Source organism: Lactuca serriola, chromosome 5, assembly GCF_051521515.1.
Source record: "Lactuca serriola cultivar US96UC23 chromosome 5, Lser_US96UC23_V15, whole genome shotgun sequence".
In the NCBI taxonomy this organism is placed as follows: domain Eukaryota; kingdom Viridiplantae; phylum Streptophyta; class Magnoliopsida; order Asterales; family Asteraceae; genus Lactuca; species Lactuca serriola.
The window spans coordinates 255,840,619-255,855,556 of record NC_136412.1 but is presented as its reverse complement, the minus strand read 5'-3'; the positions used below and the strand labels follow the sequence as shown (position 1 = coordinate 255,855,556).

At 29.3% G+C, this 14,938-nt stretch overlaps 1 protein-coding gene across 1 annotated transcript; it reads left to right on the top strand.

Annotated features, from left to right (window-relative positions):
* The first annotated feature begins 2,092 nt into the window (after positions 1 to 2,092).
* LOC145054053 (cyclin-D3-2-like) lies at positions 2,093 to 4,466 on the top strand. The gene is made up of 4 exons (XM_079002183.1): positions 2,093 to 2,792; positions 3,040 to 3,241; positions 3,387 to 3,517; positions 4,038 to 4,466. The coding sequence occupies exons 1-4, from the start codon at positions 2,310 to 2,312 to the stop codon at positions 4,332 to 4,334; spliced, it is 1,113 nt and encodes a 370-aa protein (XP_078858309.1). The 5' UTR covers positions 2,093 to 2,309; the 3' UTR covers positions 4,335 to 4,466.
* Positions 4,467 to 14,938: the final 10,472 nt, after the last annotated feature.

Genomic DNA, 14,938 nt, shown 5'->3' with positions numbered 1-14,938 from the left:
TTTTAAAAAAAAACTGCTACGAACTTAAAAGTGTTGCGCGGCGCAGCACGTTTTTTGTTTATTAGGTTAGAAGAGGTTAAAAGAGTCAAACCCAATGATGTGTGGGGAAGAAGACGGGAAGAGGTTTTTGAGCCCGAAGTCTTTTAAAAAAAAACTGCTACGAACTTAAAAGTGTTGCGCGTGTGCTGCGCCGCGCAACACTAAGAGGTTTGAAAAAGTATTTAAAAAAAACAAACATCACCTTAAACGCATGACCTTTCATTTTAAAGTATCAAATAACCAATTTTAGGTGTTGTATCATGAAAAAGAAACGTCTAATTATAGACTAATTTGTTTTAAGTACATATTGAACACACGCATCAACAATCTTATGTGATTTTTTTTTTTATCATAGATTACCATAATAATCTTTTTACAATTATTTAAGATAATGTTTGGATCCATTATAGACGGTACATAAGAAGAAAATATATGTGAATACAAAAGAGAACTAATAGAATATTTATGTAAAAAAAATTACTTATAGAAGGTAAAAAAAATATTTATTTTTAAAATTTAATCATTGTCATCGGTCTAAAACAGGAGAAAAGTTGTCTCTTAGACCATCCGTTATATCCACCACATACCACATATGTAGTGGGTGCCACATGTGCACCACATTCTCTACCACTAACTATGGGATACTTACCACTAAACACACCACTCCACCTCATTTTTTGTTTAAATTTAATTCAAAAATACATTAAAACACAATAAAACATATTTTTTTAAATTAATTTTTTATTCAATAAAACATATATTTTTTAAATTAGTTTTTTATTTAAATTTAATTAACAAACACAATAAAACATATATTTTTTTAAAATTAGTTTTTTATTCAATGAAACAACGATTACATTAATTTAAAACACAACATAAAATAAAATAAATAATAAAAAAAAAAGCAACCACAAAGAACTTAAACTAGTTTTAAAGTGTTATTTTTAATGACTAAATTTTGGGAGCTCTCTCAATTTTCGCAAAGTTTTGACGTGTTTAAACGACGTGTGTTTCGTGTCTTCATATTGGTGCATGACCACAACAAACGGGTCGGCTTCGTCCACGTTGTTTATAACAAAGTTATAAATCACATTGAATTCAAGGCATTTTACCCTCATGTCGCGAAACTTGGAACATATTTCATCAAGATTACGACTTTGGCAACCCATTAAATCATGGAAAATGTTTCCAACTTTTACTCAAAAATTAGTAAGTATTTCTGGGTCTTCTGAAACAGGTATCCATGCTAATGCTAAGTTCTCTTCTTCATTTTCTGACTAATTTATCCTTTTAGGAGCCATTGGCTTTGAGTTTATGAAGCAAAAGAAGTGTGTGATTGTGAGAAGAAGAAAAAAGAATTGTGTGAGTAAAATGAATGAATAAGTGTGATATTTATAGAAATTGTTTAATATTGTTTGAATAGTAAAATTAAAAAAAAAAAGATTTTAACCCTAAATATGACTGTTACTGTGGCACCCAATCACAATTTCTGTTCGCATTCGTTGTCCTGACCACGGCTCCTCACGACCACGAACCACCACTAGCCACCAGGATGGTGTGCACGGTCGTGGTTCGTGGCCAGCTAGATCACGAACTCGTCCATTGCAACCATACCGGACGACCTTACTACATTACCTCGGGGCTACCTCTAGTAACACCGCCCTATGTTTGCGTAGTTTTCCTCGCGGCACCTTGGCTCCAACTCAACACATCGCTTCAGATGTATAAACAAAGCCTTAGCGATTGCTTGTTACGTATCAGGTCTAAATAATTTCATATTTGATAAGACGTGTTATTGAAAGTTGTATTCAAAGGATTTAAGCCAAATTAAATTTTAATAAATATATTTGAAACGTAGAATTTCATTTACATAATTGTGTCAATTATTTATAATAGGTCGTTTTCTTCAAAAAAACATACAATAATCAAGGTCATTTTCAATAGAACATATTTACCAATGTCTTTTAACTCTTCATATTATATATCACATATTCATAGTGTATATATATATATATAAAGGTCTCGGTAAACTACTACTATATAGTATATATGTATAAAGACAAGCGTGACACCCGGTCTCACAAAACCTCTTCCTTTTCCTTTGTGTTTTTGAGAATCGAGTCTTTCGATATCCCTGTGATGGACACATAGAGAGAGAGAGAGAAAGTAGAGAGACAAAGAGGAAGAACCAATGGATGGATATTGTATGAGAAGAAGTAACACTATCACCACTTTACCCTCTTTCTCTTCTGTCTAATCAACATATCCCCATGGCCATTTCTTCACCTTCATCATCTTCATCTTTCATGGATACACTCTTCCTCTGCGAAGAACAAGATCATCCATGGGTGCATGACAATGATGATGAATATGATTTTACAGAAACCACCCACCAAGATTCTTCCATCAATGTCCACCAAGATTTCTTCTGGGAAGATGAAGAACTTGTATCTCTCTTCACTAAAGAACAACAACAGCTACAAGCACCCCCTTGCACTTTGAATTTTGACATAACAGACCCTTCTCTTTTGCTTGCTCGCAAGGAGGCTGTGGATTGGATCCTTAGAGTCAAATCCCATTTCGGTTTCACTCATCTCACTGCGATTCTCTCCATTAATTACCTCGATCGGTTCCTCTCCAGTCTCCATTTCCAGAACGATAAGCCATGGATGATTCAACTCCTCGCTGTTACTTGTCTCTCCCTCGCAGCTAAAGTTGAAGAAACTCAAGTGCCATCTCTTCTAGATCTTCAAGTAATGCTTTTTCGTTTTCTTTTTCTTTTGCATAAGTTGATTGTACATCATGCATGAAGAATTGTACCTTAATCTGACATTATCATCATACTTCACTCACTCGCTAATGGAAATCGAACTGGGTTTAGCTTTTTTTAGCGTTGATTTGTTACTCAAGTGCTGTAGCAAGTACTGAATTAATCTGAGTTATCATTAACCACTTGAGCAAATTCCTGTTCTAAAGAATTGTGATTATGTGTTCTTCCAGGTGGAGGACACACAGTACTTGTTTGAGCCGAAAAACATACAAAAAATGGAGCTTTTGGTTATGGCGACACTGAAATGGAGGATGAACCCAGTTACACCAATCTCATTTCTTGATCATATCGTAAGAAGACTTGGATTAAAGACTCATCTACTCGGGGATTTCTTCAAGAAATGTGAAGATCTCATCCTGTCCCTAGTCTCTGGTAAGTTGTACTCCATTAAAGTCAAATCTCTCTTTCACTTTGACCAAAAAGTCAAAATCCGTATCAGATCAATAAGAAACATCATATGATATGGTCTTTCATTCGACTTATCATGTTTTTTTTGTTGGTTTTCTTTCAATTCAAGATTCAAGATTCGTGGGTTATCAACCATCGGTACTGGCTACAGCTACAATGCTTCATGTCATCGATCAAGTTGACTTTTTCAATTCTGTTGACTATCAGAATCAGCTTCTTGATGTACTCAAAACCACAAAGGTTTGTCTCCTGTCCTGTATAGTACTATAATCGGCTTATTAGTATGTAAATCCTCTAGATCAAGAGCCAGTACAACTCTATATGCACATGGTACAACATTTAATGATTCTTTGCTTGACCATACCTTTGACCATGGAGATACAACATAGTTACAATTATACCCCTAGTAGTACTCGCTATAAAGTTCATATCATTAAACACCTTCAAATATTATGAATTTTGATAGAAACATCATATATGTATTTAATTTAATGGGTTGCTTGTTTTATTATGGTGGAAATTCGGGGATCGATTTCAAGATTTTGTAAATCGTATGTTTTTTCAACCATTCAAAAGGGTAACTTTGTCTTTTAATATACCTTTGCACGATATTTTGATTAAAAAATATATGTAGCGTTGAAGATTGTGAACACGCATTAAAGATACTAAAAGATTTATGTGGGTTTAAAAAAAGAATTGTACTTCATGCATAACCGAGTTGTACGCGATTATTAACCATTGTACAAATGCTTGTGCACAGGAGAAAGTAAAGGAGTGCCATGAGATGATCATGGAAGCAGCACATCCATGTTCCATAAACCCTAAAAAGAGAAAGCTCCAAGAAGATGAAACCATGAACATTAATAGCCCAGTTGGTGATCATATGGATGCATGTATTACATCATCATCATCAACATCATCATCATCATCATCATCGCCCCATCACCATCATCGTCAACCTCCTATCAAGAAAATGAGAATCATGCAGCAACAAAAGCTCGGTTTTGCAGCGTTAAGTTGTCAAACGTTTGCTGATGTCACTTCTAGTCCTCGTTAAATATAATTTGTTAGTGTTGTCAATAACCTTTTCGAGTTTATTTATGAGATAAATTTTGCTAAATTCAAGTATTTTGTTTTAGCAACGGAGTACGAACTAGCTATAATAATATATATTGGGTAAATTCTTTAACTTTTGCTCGTTTATTCATATTTTACTTATAATATCCAATAATATAATAATGACGTAATGAAATACATGATTAATTGAATCCTCTCTAATAAATGAAAATAATTTTGTCACATGTCATTCTCTTATTAACTTGGACACATGTCATTTTTTGGTATTTTTGAATAATTGTTTTTTCCATTTGTCATTTTCTTATTTTTTTATATTTTCTTAATTAACACATTATATTTACACCTCAATTAATAATTACCTTGATTGAAAATAACCAATAAATTACAATATTTGTATTAATATAGTATTTAATATGTTACCTTTTAAATTCAAATTTTAAATTTTAATTTTCAAATATAAAATTTCAAATTTAAATAAAATTTTATTTAAATTTTCTTATTTAATTTTTTGTTTTATCAAACCCGTATAATATACGGGTCTCACACCTAGTATATATTATTATATTTAAGTTTCTTTTTGTAAAATACGTGAAAAATTGAATTGTAATTCTTCTGTGCATGGTTGCCTGCTGGCAATTAGCAATTCCCAATCGAGCAATAAAGGTGGACACGTGGCTACCGAATTATAGTGTTTGTACTGTGGTATATTTTTATGGCTCGAAAGTTCAATTTACTATTTAGTTATGTTGATGACGCTTCGTTGTGTGACTATTTTCAAAATGGAATTATAGTTGGTATTGTTTCGGCTAAATATAAAATACTCTTTTTAATATTATAGGTCTTTTTGAAGGAGTTTAAAATTACTTGTTGAATTAAATTTGTGATACAATTAATTCGGTGTTTGTTAGAGTTTTTGATTTTCCCTGATTTTAATATGTAAATAAAATTTGAGATTTTATTGAATACATAGAAGGATTCAAAATGTTGTGAGGAAAATAAATAAAGATGAAGTGTCGCAATCAAAATTATATGAAGGTCAAAAGACAAAAAGTATGGGATGTTGAATTTGGGGGACAGGAAATCTTAAAATATTTATGGGAGTTTAAATGGTCTTGTCCAATAAATTGTTCTTTTGTTTCATCTCTAAAAGTATGGGATATTGAATTTGTGGATGGTTTGATTATCTTGTTGGTGTTGAGTTATAAAACAAATTATATATAACATATTTGTATTTTATTATCGGTAAATGGTATAAAAAAACACTCTTTTTACACAGAAATTCGATTTTGACATCGTATTTTTTTTTGTGTTAATTTTGCCACTGTGTTTTCCAATTTGTTACAATTCTGACAACTTCACCGGTTAACCAGGTTACATGCTGACGTGGCATGATGACGTGTCAGTTTTTGATGACGTGGCATGCTGACATGATATGCTGACGTGTCAAAATTGATTTTTTTTCCACAAAAAACACTAAGTTTTCATTTTTTTTCGATTTTGACACTAAGTTTAATTTTTTATTTCAATTTTGAAACTATGTTTTTTTTTGTTCCAATCGAACATCATTTATCAAATTTTGTTCAATTTTCTCTATTTTCCATTTGAAACCTTATAAATATATTTTTTTTATTATATTTTAAACCGTATAAACATATTTTTTTCGTTTAAAAACCACATTTTTATTTAAATACAAGGTGTTTTTTTTGTTACATTCAAAGCATTAGTTATATCATGAAAATCAAACTAACCATAAGCTTCTAATAAGATGTAAAAATTTGATGGGTTGCAAACTTGATATCCGAGTTTTGATCAACAACACGCCTCCAAACCTCCAAACACATTTTAAGGTTGCATATTTAATATAAAATACAATTTTTATATAACTAATACATATTTATACATAAAAATATGGTGTGAGTGTAAAAAATATGTATTTATATAAAACTATGGTTTTTAAATGAAAAAAAAAAACATTTTTATACGGTTTAAATGTATTAAAAAAATATTTATACAGTTTCAAATAGAAAATTGTCAACATTGAACAAAATTGGAAAAAATGATGTTCGATTTGGAACAAAAAAACATAGTGTCAAAGTTGAAAGAAAAAATTAAACTTAGTGTCAAAATCGAAAAAAATAAAACTTAGTGTTTTTTGTGAGAAAAAAATTCAATTTTGACACGTCAGCATATCATGTCAGCATGGCACGTCATCGAAACTGACACGTCATCATGCCACGTTAGCATGCAACATGGTTAACCGGTCAAGTGGTCAGAATTGTAACAAATTGGAAAACACAGTGTCGAAATTGACACAAAAAAAAATACGGTGTCAAAATCGAATTTATGTGTAAAAAGAGTGTTTTTTGTGCCATTTACCCTTTTATTATTTTTCTAAATATGAAAATCTACTCTAATAAATGAAGATTTTTTGTCACATGTTCTCTTTTCATTCATTTGGACACATGACATTTTCTAAAAAAATTTAAATTTTCTATTTTCCACTTGTTATTTATTGTATTCTTCATTTTATTAAATTAAAATTTCACATTCAATATATAAGGTAATATATCTAAGGTGTTTCTTATAAAGTGTTTATATATGGAATGTATTCAATACATTAAAACCTCATTAATTTTAATAATTCAAAAAATTTCTTATTTTTCTTATAAATTCAAACTTTTCAAATTGTTAAAATTTTATATTTAATTTTTTTTAAATAAACCAATATAATACATAGGTCTCACACCTAGTAAATTAATATTAATATTTTTTTGAACGGCTAAAATAAATAAATTAATATTTTAGCATCTGTGTTCTATATTATTAACAAAATAAATGATTAATTATCTAAACCACTTTTTATTTTTGTTACTTTCTCCATTAATAGATTCTAACCAACTACCAAATGATTCTCATGGCTCCCTATACCAGATCTAGAGGGGTATCATTGTAATTTATCTAAATAAAATACGGTAAACATGAATGGAGAAAATTAAAAAAAGGTTATAAAAAATTAAATTTGTAAAGGAAAACAATTTTTGGCAAACTTATAAAAGAAGGATCAAATTCGTAGCAAATATTAAATCAAGGTAAAAAAATGTAAATATTAAAGTTGTAACATGTTGTACATGATATATAAAATCATGAACAGAATTTTATAATTGCTCATCTCCTTTATCTCTTTAATGAAAAAAGAAAAAAACAATGTATCATTGGTCCAAACAATGAAAACCGGTTAAACCAAAATAATTTGATTAATTTCGAGCAATTTAATCTCTTTTATCTCCTTAATGTAAAAAAATGTACGTATGATAGTCCAAACAATGAAACCGGTGAAACCAAAACAATTTGATTAATTTTGGGCAATTTAATCACCAGTTGATTCAAAGTGTTTGAAATTGATTCAAAAAGGTTATCAATTTTAAGCAAGAAGCCGAATATTTCAATCAAAATAAACTATATAGATTAATAACAATATCAAATCAAAGTTACTAATATATTAGGATATATTTCTGTTTTGTGCAAAATTAAAATTGCAGGATATCGATGAAAACGTATACACAAATCAAATATAAACTTAAAACATTTTAATTTAAATATGTCAAATCAGTTATAAATTTGTATATCACAATTCCCTGCCTTATATATATATATATATATATATATATATATATATATATATATATATATATATATATATATATATATATATATATAGGTGGGTTCAATTGAGAAAATAAAAAAGGTTGAGAATGGGGGAATCATTCTCAGCCACTCATTTTATTCAAGCATAACAAGACACGGTGACAAACTTGTAAATATGAGAACAACCTTCAATCTTAAATACGTATCTGTAGTTCAAACTCATTCATCGTTCATCATCCAAATTTCTTCTCCAACTTTCAACAATCATTCAGATTTCTTCAATTAAACCATCATCAACATCATCCAGTGCTAATCAATCATCGATCTTCGTCAATAATCAACACGATTCAACAGTTAACAACAAAAATTCGTTTTTGGTTCTTTTAATTCAACATTCAATTGTGTTTGAATACGATCAGATCTTCAACATCTATGATTAATTATACTCCCAGCGTTATTAGATCAACATCATCGATAATCAACAAAAATCCACTTCATATCATTCATTCAACATCGATTATCAAATAAAACTTGAAAATTGAGGTTAGAAAAATATCAAATCATTTTTTTTGAAAAATTTTATATAATTCTCTATCAATCTACTCTTTTGTAAGATTTAAATGGTCAAAATATCATGTTTTTAACATTTTTAAAAAAAGTTAAATTGTATGCACTCCAACTGTTTGATGAAATGCATGAACTAAATTACTATGTTATATTCATATATGAATATGTTTTCTCAGTATATGATTATTAAAACAAAAAAACAAATATGTAAGTCTGTATGTTATTCATATGTGAATAACATATAAAAATTATATATATTTGTGAAAATACCTTGTAATATTCATATGTGAATATACTGTGTAATATTCATAAGTGAATATATCATTTAATATTCACAAATGAATATACTATATAATATTCACATGTGATATACCATGTAATACTATGTAATAATCAGATATGAAAATATTATCTAATATTCATAAGTGAATATATCATCTAATATTCACAAGTGAATATACTATGTAATATTCATAAGTGAATGCATCGTCTAATATTTAAATATGAATATACTATGTTTATTATATGCTATATTCATATATGAATGATACTTAAATTGTAACGAATGTACTGTAGTAAAAACCTGATTCATTTTTATTCACTTATGAATAACGATAGCCAAACATATACAAAAAAAAATTATTTTATCTTAAAACTATATCAATATGGATGTCTATTTGTAGAGAATAAAAAATCATAAATTTTGGTATATTTAAAATCATTTTTTGATAAAAATAGCTTATAAAAATTAAAAAAAACGAAAAAAAAACTATGTTTTTGTATATATTAAGGTAATGATTAGCATAGTTTAAGGAAATATGTTATGTTGGAAAACACATGTGTATTCGTTTCACATTTCTGCCGGTACAATGGAGGATTTTGCGGCAAAAATAAATGATTGGCTGAGAATGATTCCCCCATTCTCAACCTTTTTTTTCTCAATTGAACTCTCCCCTATATATATATATATATATATATATATATATATATATATATATATATAAGGTTATTTTGTTTTTACTAACTATTGTGTGTCAGAATGCACAAATCTGGACCACCGGATGGAATAAAATCAAAGATCATGATTTGAGGGTCTATGATATCACAATAGGGTAACATGTACCATATAATCACACAAATTCCAACATAAGGACATTTTAGTCAATTAACCTATATTAAAAAAGAAAATTTTCGGATTTTTAGGGATAATTAATTCCTTTATTTTTTAAAATCTGAATATTTTAAATTAATTCAAATTTAAAAATCCGATTTTATTCTGTCAGAATGTTAAACATTAATTAGTAAATATATTTTCGATTTAGTCTTTCAGAATATATTTACAATGCATATATTTCTTATAATTAACCTGATTTAATAATTCAACATATATTCTTTATATACATTAGAATGTGAATACAAAATCATACATAGTCTTATACAATTTAATATAGTTATACATATTTTAACAGAATATCATAAAAAATGAATAAAAATATTAAGAAATAACATTCTTAAATATACAATTATTAAGCAAGTACACATGATCTTCATCAATGGTACAAATAATGCACTTGATTCAAACTATGATGAAAATGTGATATATCATCGTAAGAATGTAATTCTTCGCAAAATATACTTGTTGTTGAACTTGATTCCAAATCTTTCTCTTGTATGATCAATATTGAATTCCTTCTTCAAGCCATTCTGAAAGAATAAGATACATTGTTCGTTACTATTACCAGTGAAACTAATGTACTTGTTGTTAACAAACATTCTCAAAGACATTCTAACAGAATGCATTTATACAAATAAATTCTGACATAATATAGACATTACTTATTTAATAGAAACTATATAATAGAGAATGATAGCATATTCTAACAGAATGTATTTCATTTTTCCTATCTTGCAATATTTTTTACTTTTCCTAGCTTAACAAATAAGGATACTGAAATCGAATTCTGTCAGAATAATAGACATTCTAAGAGTTTTGACAGAATACTTACCACATGACCAGATGCTAGCAGAATGTATTTCATTTTTTCTATCTTGCAATGTTTTTTTTTACTTTTCCTATCTTGACAAATAAGGAGAGATTGAAATCGAATTCTGTCAGAATAATAGACATTCTAAGAGTTTTGACAGAATACATTCTCTTTTAGGCATTTTCACAAACACCTTTCGTGCAACATATATAGATAATAGAGAATCAAAGCTCCAAGTATAAAAAAACAAACATCCACCAAGTGAAGATTTCTATGTACTGTGAGTGTGGCTTGGCTTTCAATCACAAATAAAGAAAAGAACAAAATCTAAATTAAACAACACCAATTGAAGAATCGTTTGACAATCCATCTAAAGTGACAAAGAGGAACACATAACAGTTGTGTGTATGAAAGACGAAAGAGATAGACCTGAAGAGCTTGAATGGTAGAGAACTTGAAATCGAGTTTTTCGCCTGATTTAAAATCAACATACGACGCTGAAGAGGGATTGCGCTTGTGAAACCTATTCATCATCTCCTTCATTCTGATTAGCAGCCAATCTTCAGAATCGTTTGAACTTAGAATCTTAATAATCAGATGGCGATTTTAGGGTTTATTGTGGCTGTGGTGGTCGTGGTGTCCGATGACTTTCGCGATTTAGGGTTGGGTTGTGAAGAAGCGGAGCAGAAGATGAAGGCAGGTCGTTCTTCCTCCTTTTGTTTTGGTGATTTTAAAATCAAATTTCCCACTTATCTCAATTACCATAAGTTTAGAGTCATGATTTACTAATTTACCCTTTTTAATTTATTTAATGATTAAATTATTTCTAAATTTCTACTGGTGCATTCATGCACACAGTAGTTGCTAAAAACATTTGAACCTAGCTCGCGCGCTCTCTCTCTCTCTCTCTCTCTCTCTCTCTCTCTATATATATATATATATATATATATATATATATATATATATATAAAATAAAGATTTTATCTGAAAACTCAAACAAAAATGATATAATCATATTTTTAAAATTAATCTAGATTAAAAACCATTATAATGTTTTCATCGTGTTAATACATTATGGTATATTTCTATTTTGTGAAAAATCAAAATTGAAGGATATCGATGAAAACGTATACACAAATCAAATATAAACTTAAAACATTGTAGTTTAAATATATCAAATCAGTTATAAATTTGTCATCTTAATTCAATTATATATCAATAATGAAGTTTTTATCTAAAAACTCAAACAAAATAAGATAATTATATTTTTAAATTAATCTATATTCAAAATCATCATAATGTTTTCATCGTGTTAATTTAACCAACGTTAAGATGGATCCAACAACATGCATGCATTATATAAATAATTCAACTTTAAAACATAAGAAATATATTTACATAAATTATCTCAAAATAAAAAATAAAAGGGAAACATAAATACACATGAGTTATTTTATATAAATTTGATGTTACATCTTCAAAATTAGGACTGTTCACTATTTGGATAAAACCGAATTATCCAATTGGACAATTTGGATTGGACTATTTGGTTCGGATATTCGGATTTTTGGATTGGTTTTTAACAAAACCGAATTATTATTTTGGATTTCGGATTGGTTTTGGTTTATAAAAGAAGAACCGAATAATCCAAAAAAACCGAATAAACATTTATTATTTATCTATTTATAATATATATCCATAGTTATTTATTAATTTGGTAATTTATTTTTTCAAATAGGTTCAAAACGTTTCACCCGATAAAAAAACATTAATATATATTTTCTTTCAAAAGTTTTCTATCTATAAAATATTTAACTATAATATATCTTCTTAGTAGTTGTTTAAAATTTTCAAAACACAACTAAATAATTTGTTTTTGGTTCTTATGTAAAGTTGGGTAATATTATAATTATATATCGTTTTAAAATGTTTCGCTTTTTGAAAACCGAATTATAAAAAATCGATCCAACCGAATTGTAATTGGATCGGATCGGACCGGATTTGAATTTAGATTGGACTATTCGGATTCATGTTTTGAAAACCGAAATCAATTTGGATTCACTTGATTGGATCGGATCAAACCGATCCATCCAAACGACCACCCTTATTCAAAATGGGCATACAAGTTTCTACCATTTTTAATGAAAATTATTTTATGGAAATAAATTAAAATAAATATAAATAAATAATAAATTTTATAAAATAAAATAAATAATAATTAACAAGTTGAAGTAATAACTTTGATAAATAAACAACTTATGAAAACCTTATTAGGTAAGGATGTGAATAAATAAAGATTAAGGACTATAATCGTAAATTAGGAAACTTGTCATAACCAGGTTAACTTAGTCAAGAATCGTACACTACTAGAAAAACAGCCTTTTACGACGCGCAATGTGTGTCGTAAAACGCTCAGACGACGCGCAAATGCGTGTCAAGAAAGGCCCTGTCATAACGAGAGACAATGCACATTTACGACGCGCAATTACGACACGCGATTTACGATGCACATTTACGACACACAATGCGTATCAAGGAAGACCCTGTCATAAAGGAAGACGACATGCATTTTGAGATTTAGGACTAAGTGTGATGTATAAAAGTTTAATATAGTTACTTTTAGAAAGTTATGATTAAAGGACCAATTCCTAAAAGTTGAAATTTAACTTTTGTCGAATAAATAGGACTTGAAAATCATAATTTATACGGGGAATGGTTGTTTAGGAAAATATTAAGGTCTTAGTAAGCTATCAAGTCAAAATGTAGGTTTAGGTATGGCTCATGCAGTCATACCATGTGAACAATTGAAGTTGAGGGACCATATTAGCCAAATGCTCATAGTGTAACACCTAAGTTCTAGGTATAATTAATTTTATTAATGTAGATATTTAAGGCTTAAACCTAAGACTTTGTGGTGGCCATGATGTAGTAATGATGGCACCACGACGTGGCGACACCTGAGTGAAGCACACATTCTTCTTGGGTGCCACGATGTGGCAAGATATTGGCCATGACATGACATCTGTGTGCATGTAAATCCTAATTTTTTCGGCCTTAAGCCCAATTTAAGGGATGTGATGGATAGGCTTTGCACACCCTCAGCCTCCATCACCCCCTTTCAACCTAGAAGCATTCGTAGCTTCCATTGTTGAGTTTTTGAAGTTTTGTGGTGATTTTTTGTGAGAAGAAGAAGAAGAAGAATAAGACATCCATTGTGTGAAGTGTTGGATTAGATGTCTAAGCCCATAACTATTATTGGTATGTACTCGACCTGAGAGTATCATGATCCATTTGGGTTGCATATCATCAGGACAATTTGTTAGGATAGACTCTTGAGAGAAGGTTATATATCATTTATTAATATATTATAAGTTCTAATATATTAATGTGAAATCATATGTTTTAATTAGTATTGATCAAGAATTAAATTGGAATTAATTTAGTGATCAAAAGAGACCAATTAAATCTACAAGGACTAATTATGGTAATTAGTTATATTTATATGTGTTGGGCTTATGATCCATGTTGGACCAAGCTTATGTATGGATATATAAAGAGTTGGGCCACATGAACCATGGATCATAAAACCCATGGGTATGGATTTAGGTTATACCCATGACCCTTGGAATCCTACATATAAATATGTTCATTCATAGACAAAAACGCCAAGACTTGTTCTTGGAGTTCATATGGATGGTTTTTGGTGTATGAAGATTCTTTCTCAAATGTCTACCTTTTCCAATGATGTGTTGTGACTTCAATTGAGGCTTCCACACTATTGGGGCTAAGCTCTTAAGGCCAAATACATCAAGACTTCAAGCTACATAAAAGGTATGTTACCCTAACTAGTATCATATATGGTTTCTATCAAATGTATGCTAGTTATAGGTTTAATGCATTGGAAACCATTTTCATGTATAATTACTAGTGAAAACATAGATCCAAGGTATTTAGGGTTGTATGTGCACCATAGGATGCTGTAGTATACAAAACCCAACAGTGGTATCAGAGCCAAGGCTTTGTTTTCAATTATAATTGATGCAATGCTGTAAAAATCGAATTTGTGGATTTCTGGACTATGGACTCGCCGAGTCCACTGGGGGACTTGCCGATTCCAAGAGTAAAATCATCCTACTCGTCGAGTAGGTTCATACACTCGGCGAGTATGAGGCCTTGAGTGTAGATTTTCGACTTTTAAGGCTAGAATTTGACTAGAATCATTACCCTAAGCTGTTTTTGAACTCATAAACCTGTTTTTGATGTGGTAATGATCATTCTAATCCAATTCAAAATATAATTGTCAAAAAATTCATGTTTTGTATTAGTTTAATGGTTAGGCTAATTACATGAAAATTGTTTGATTTGAATTTGTTGTTCATATGAGTTA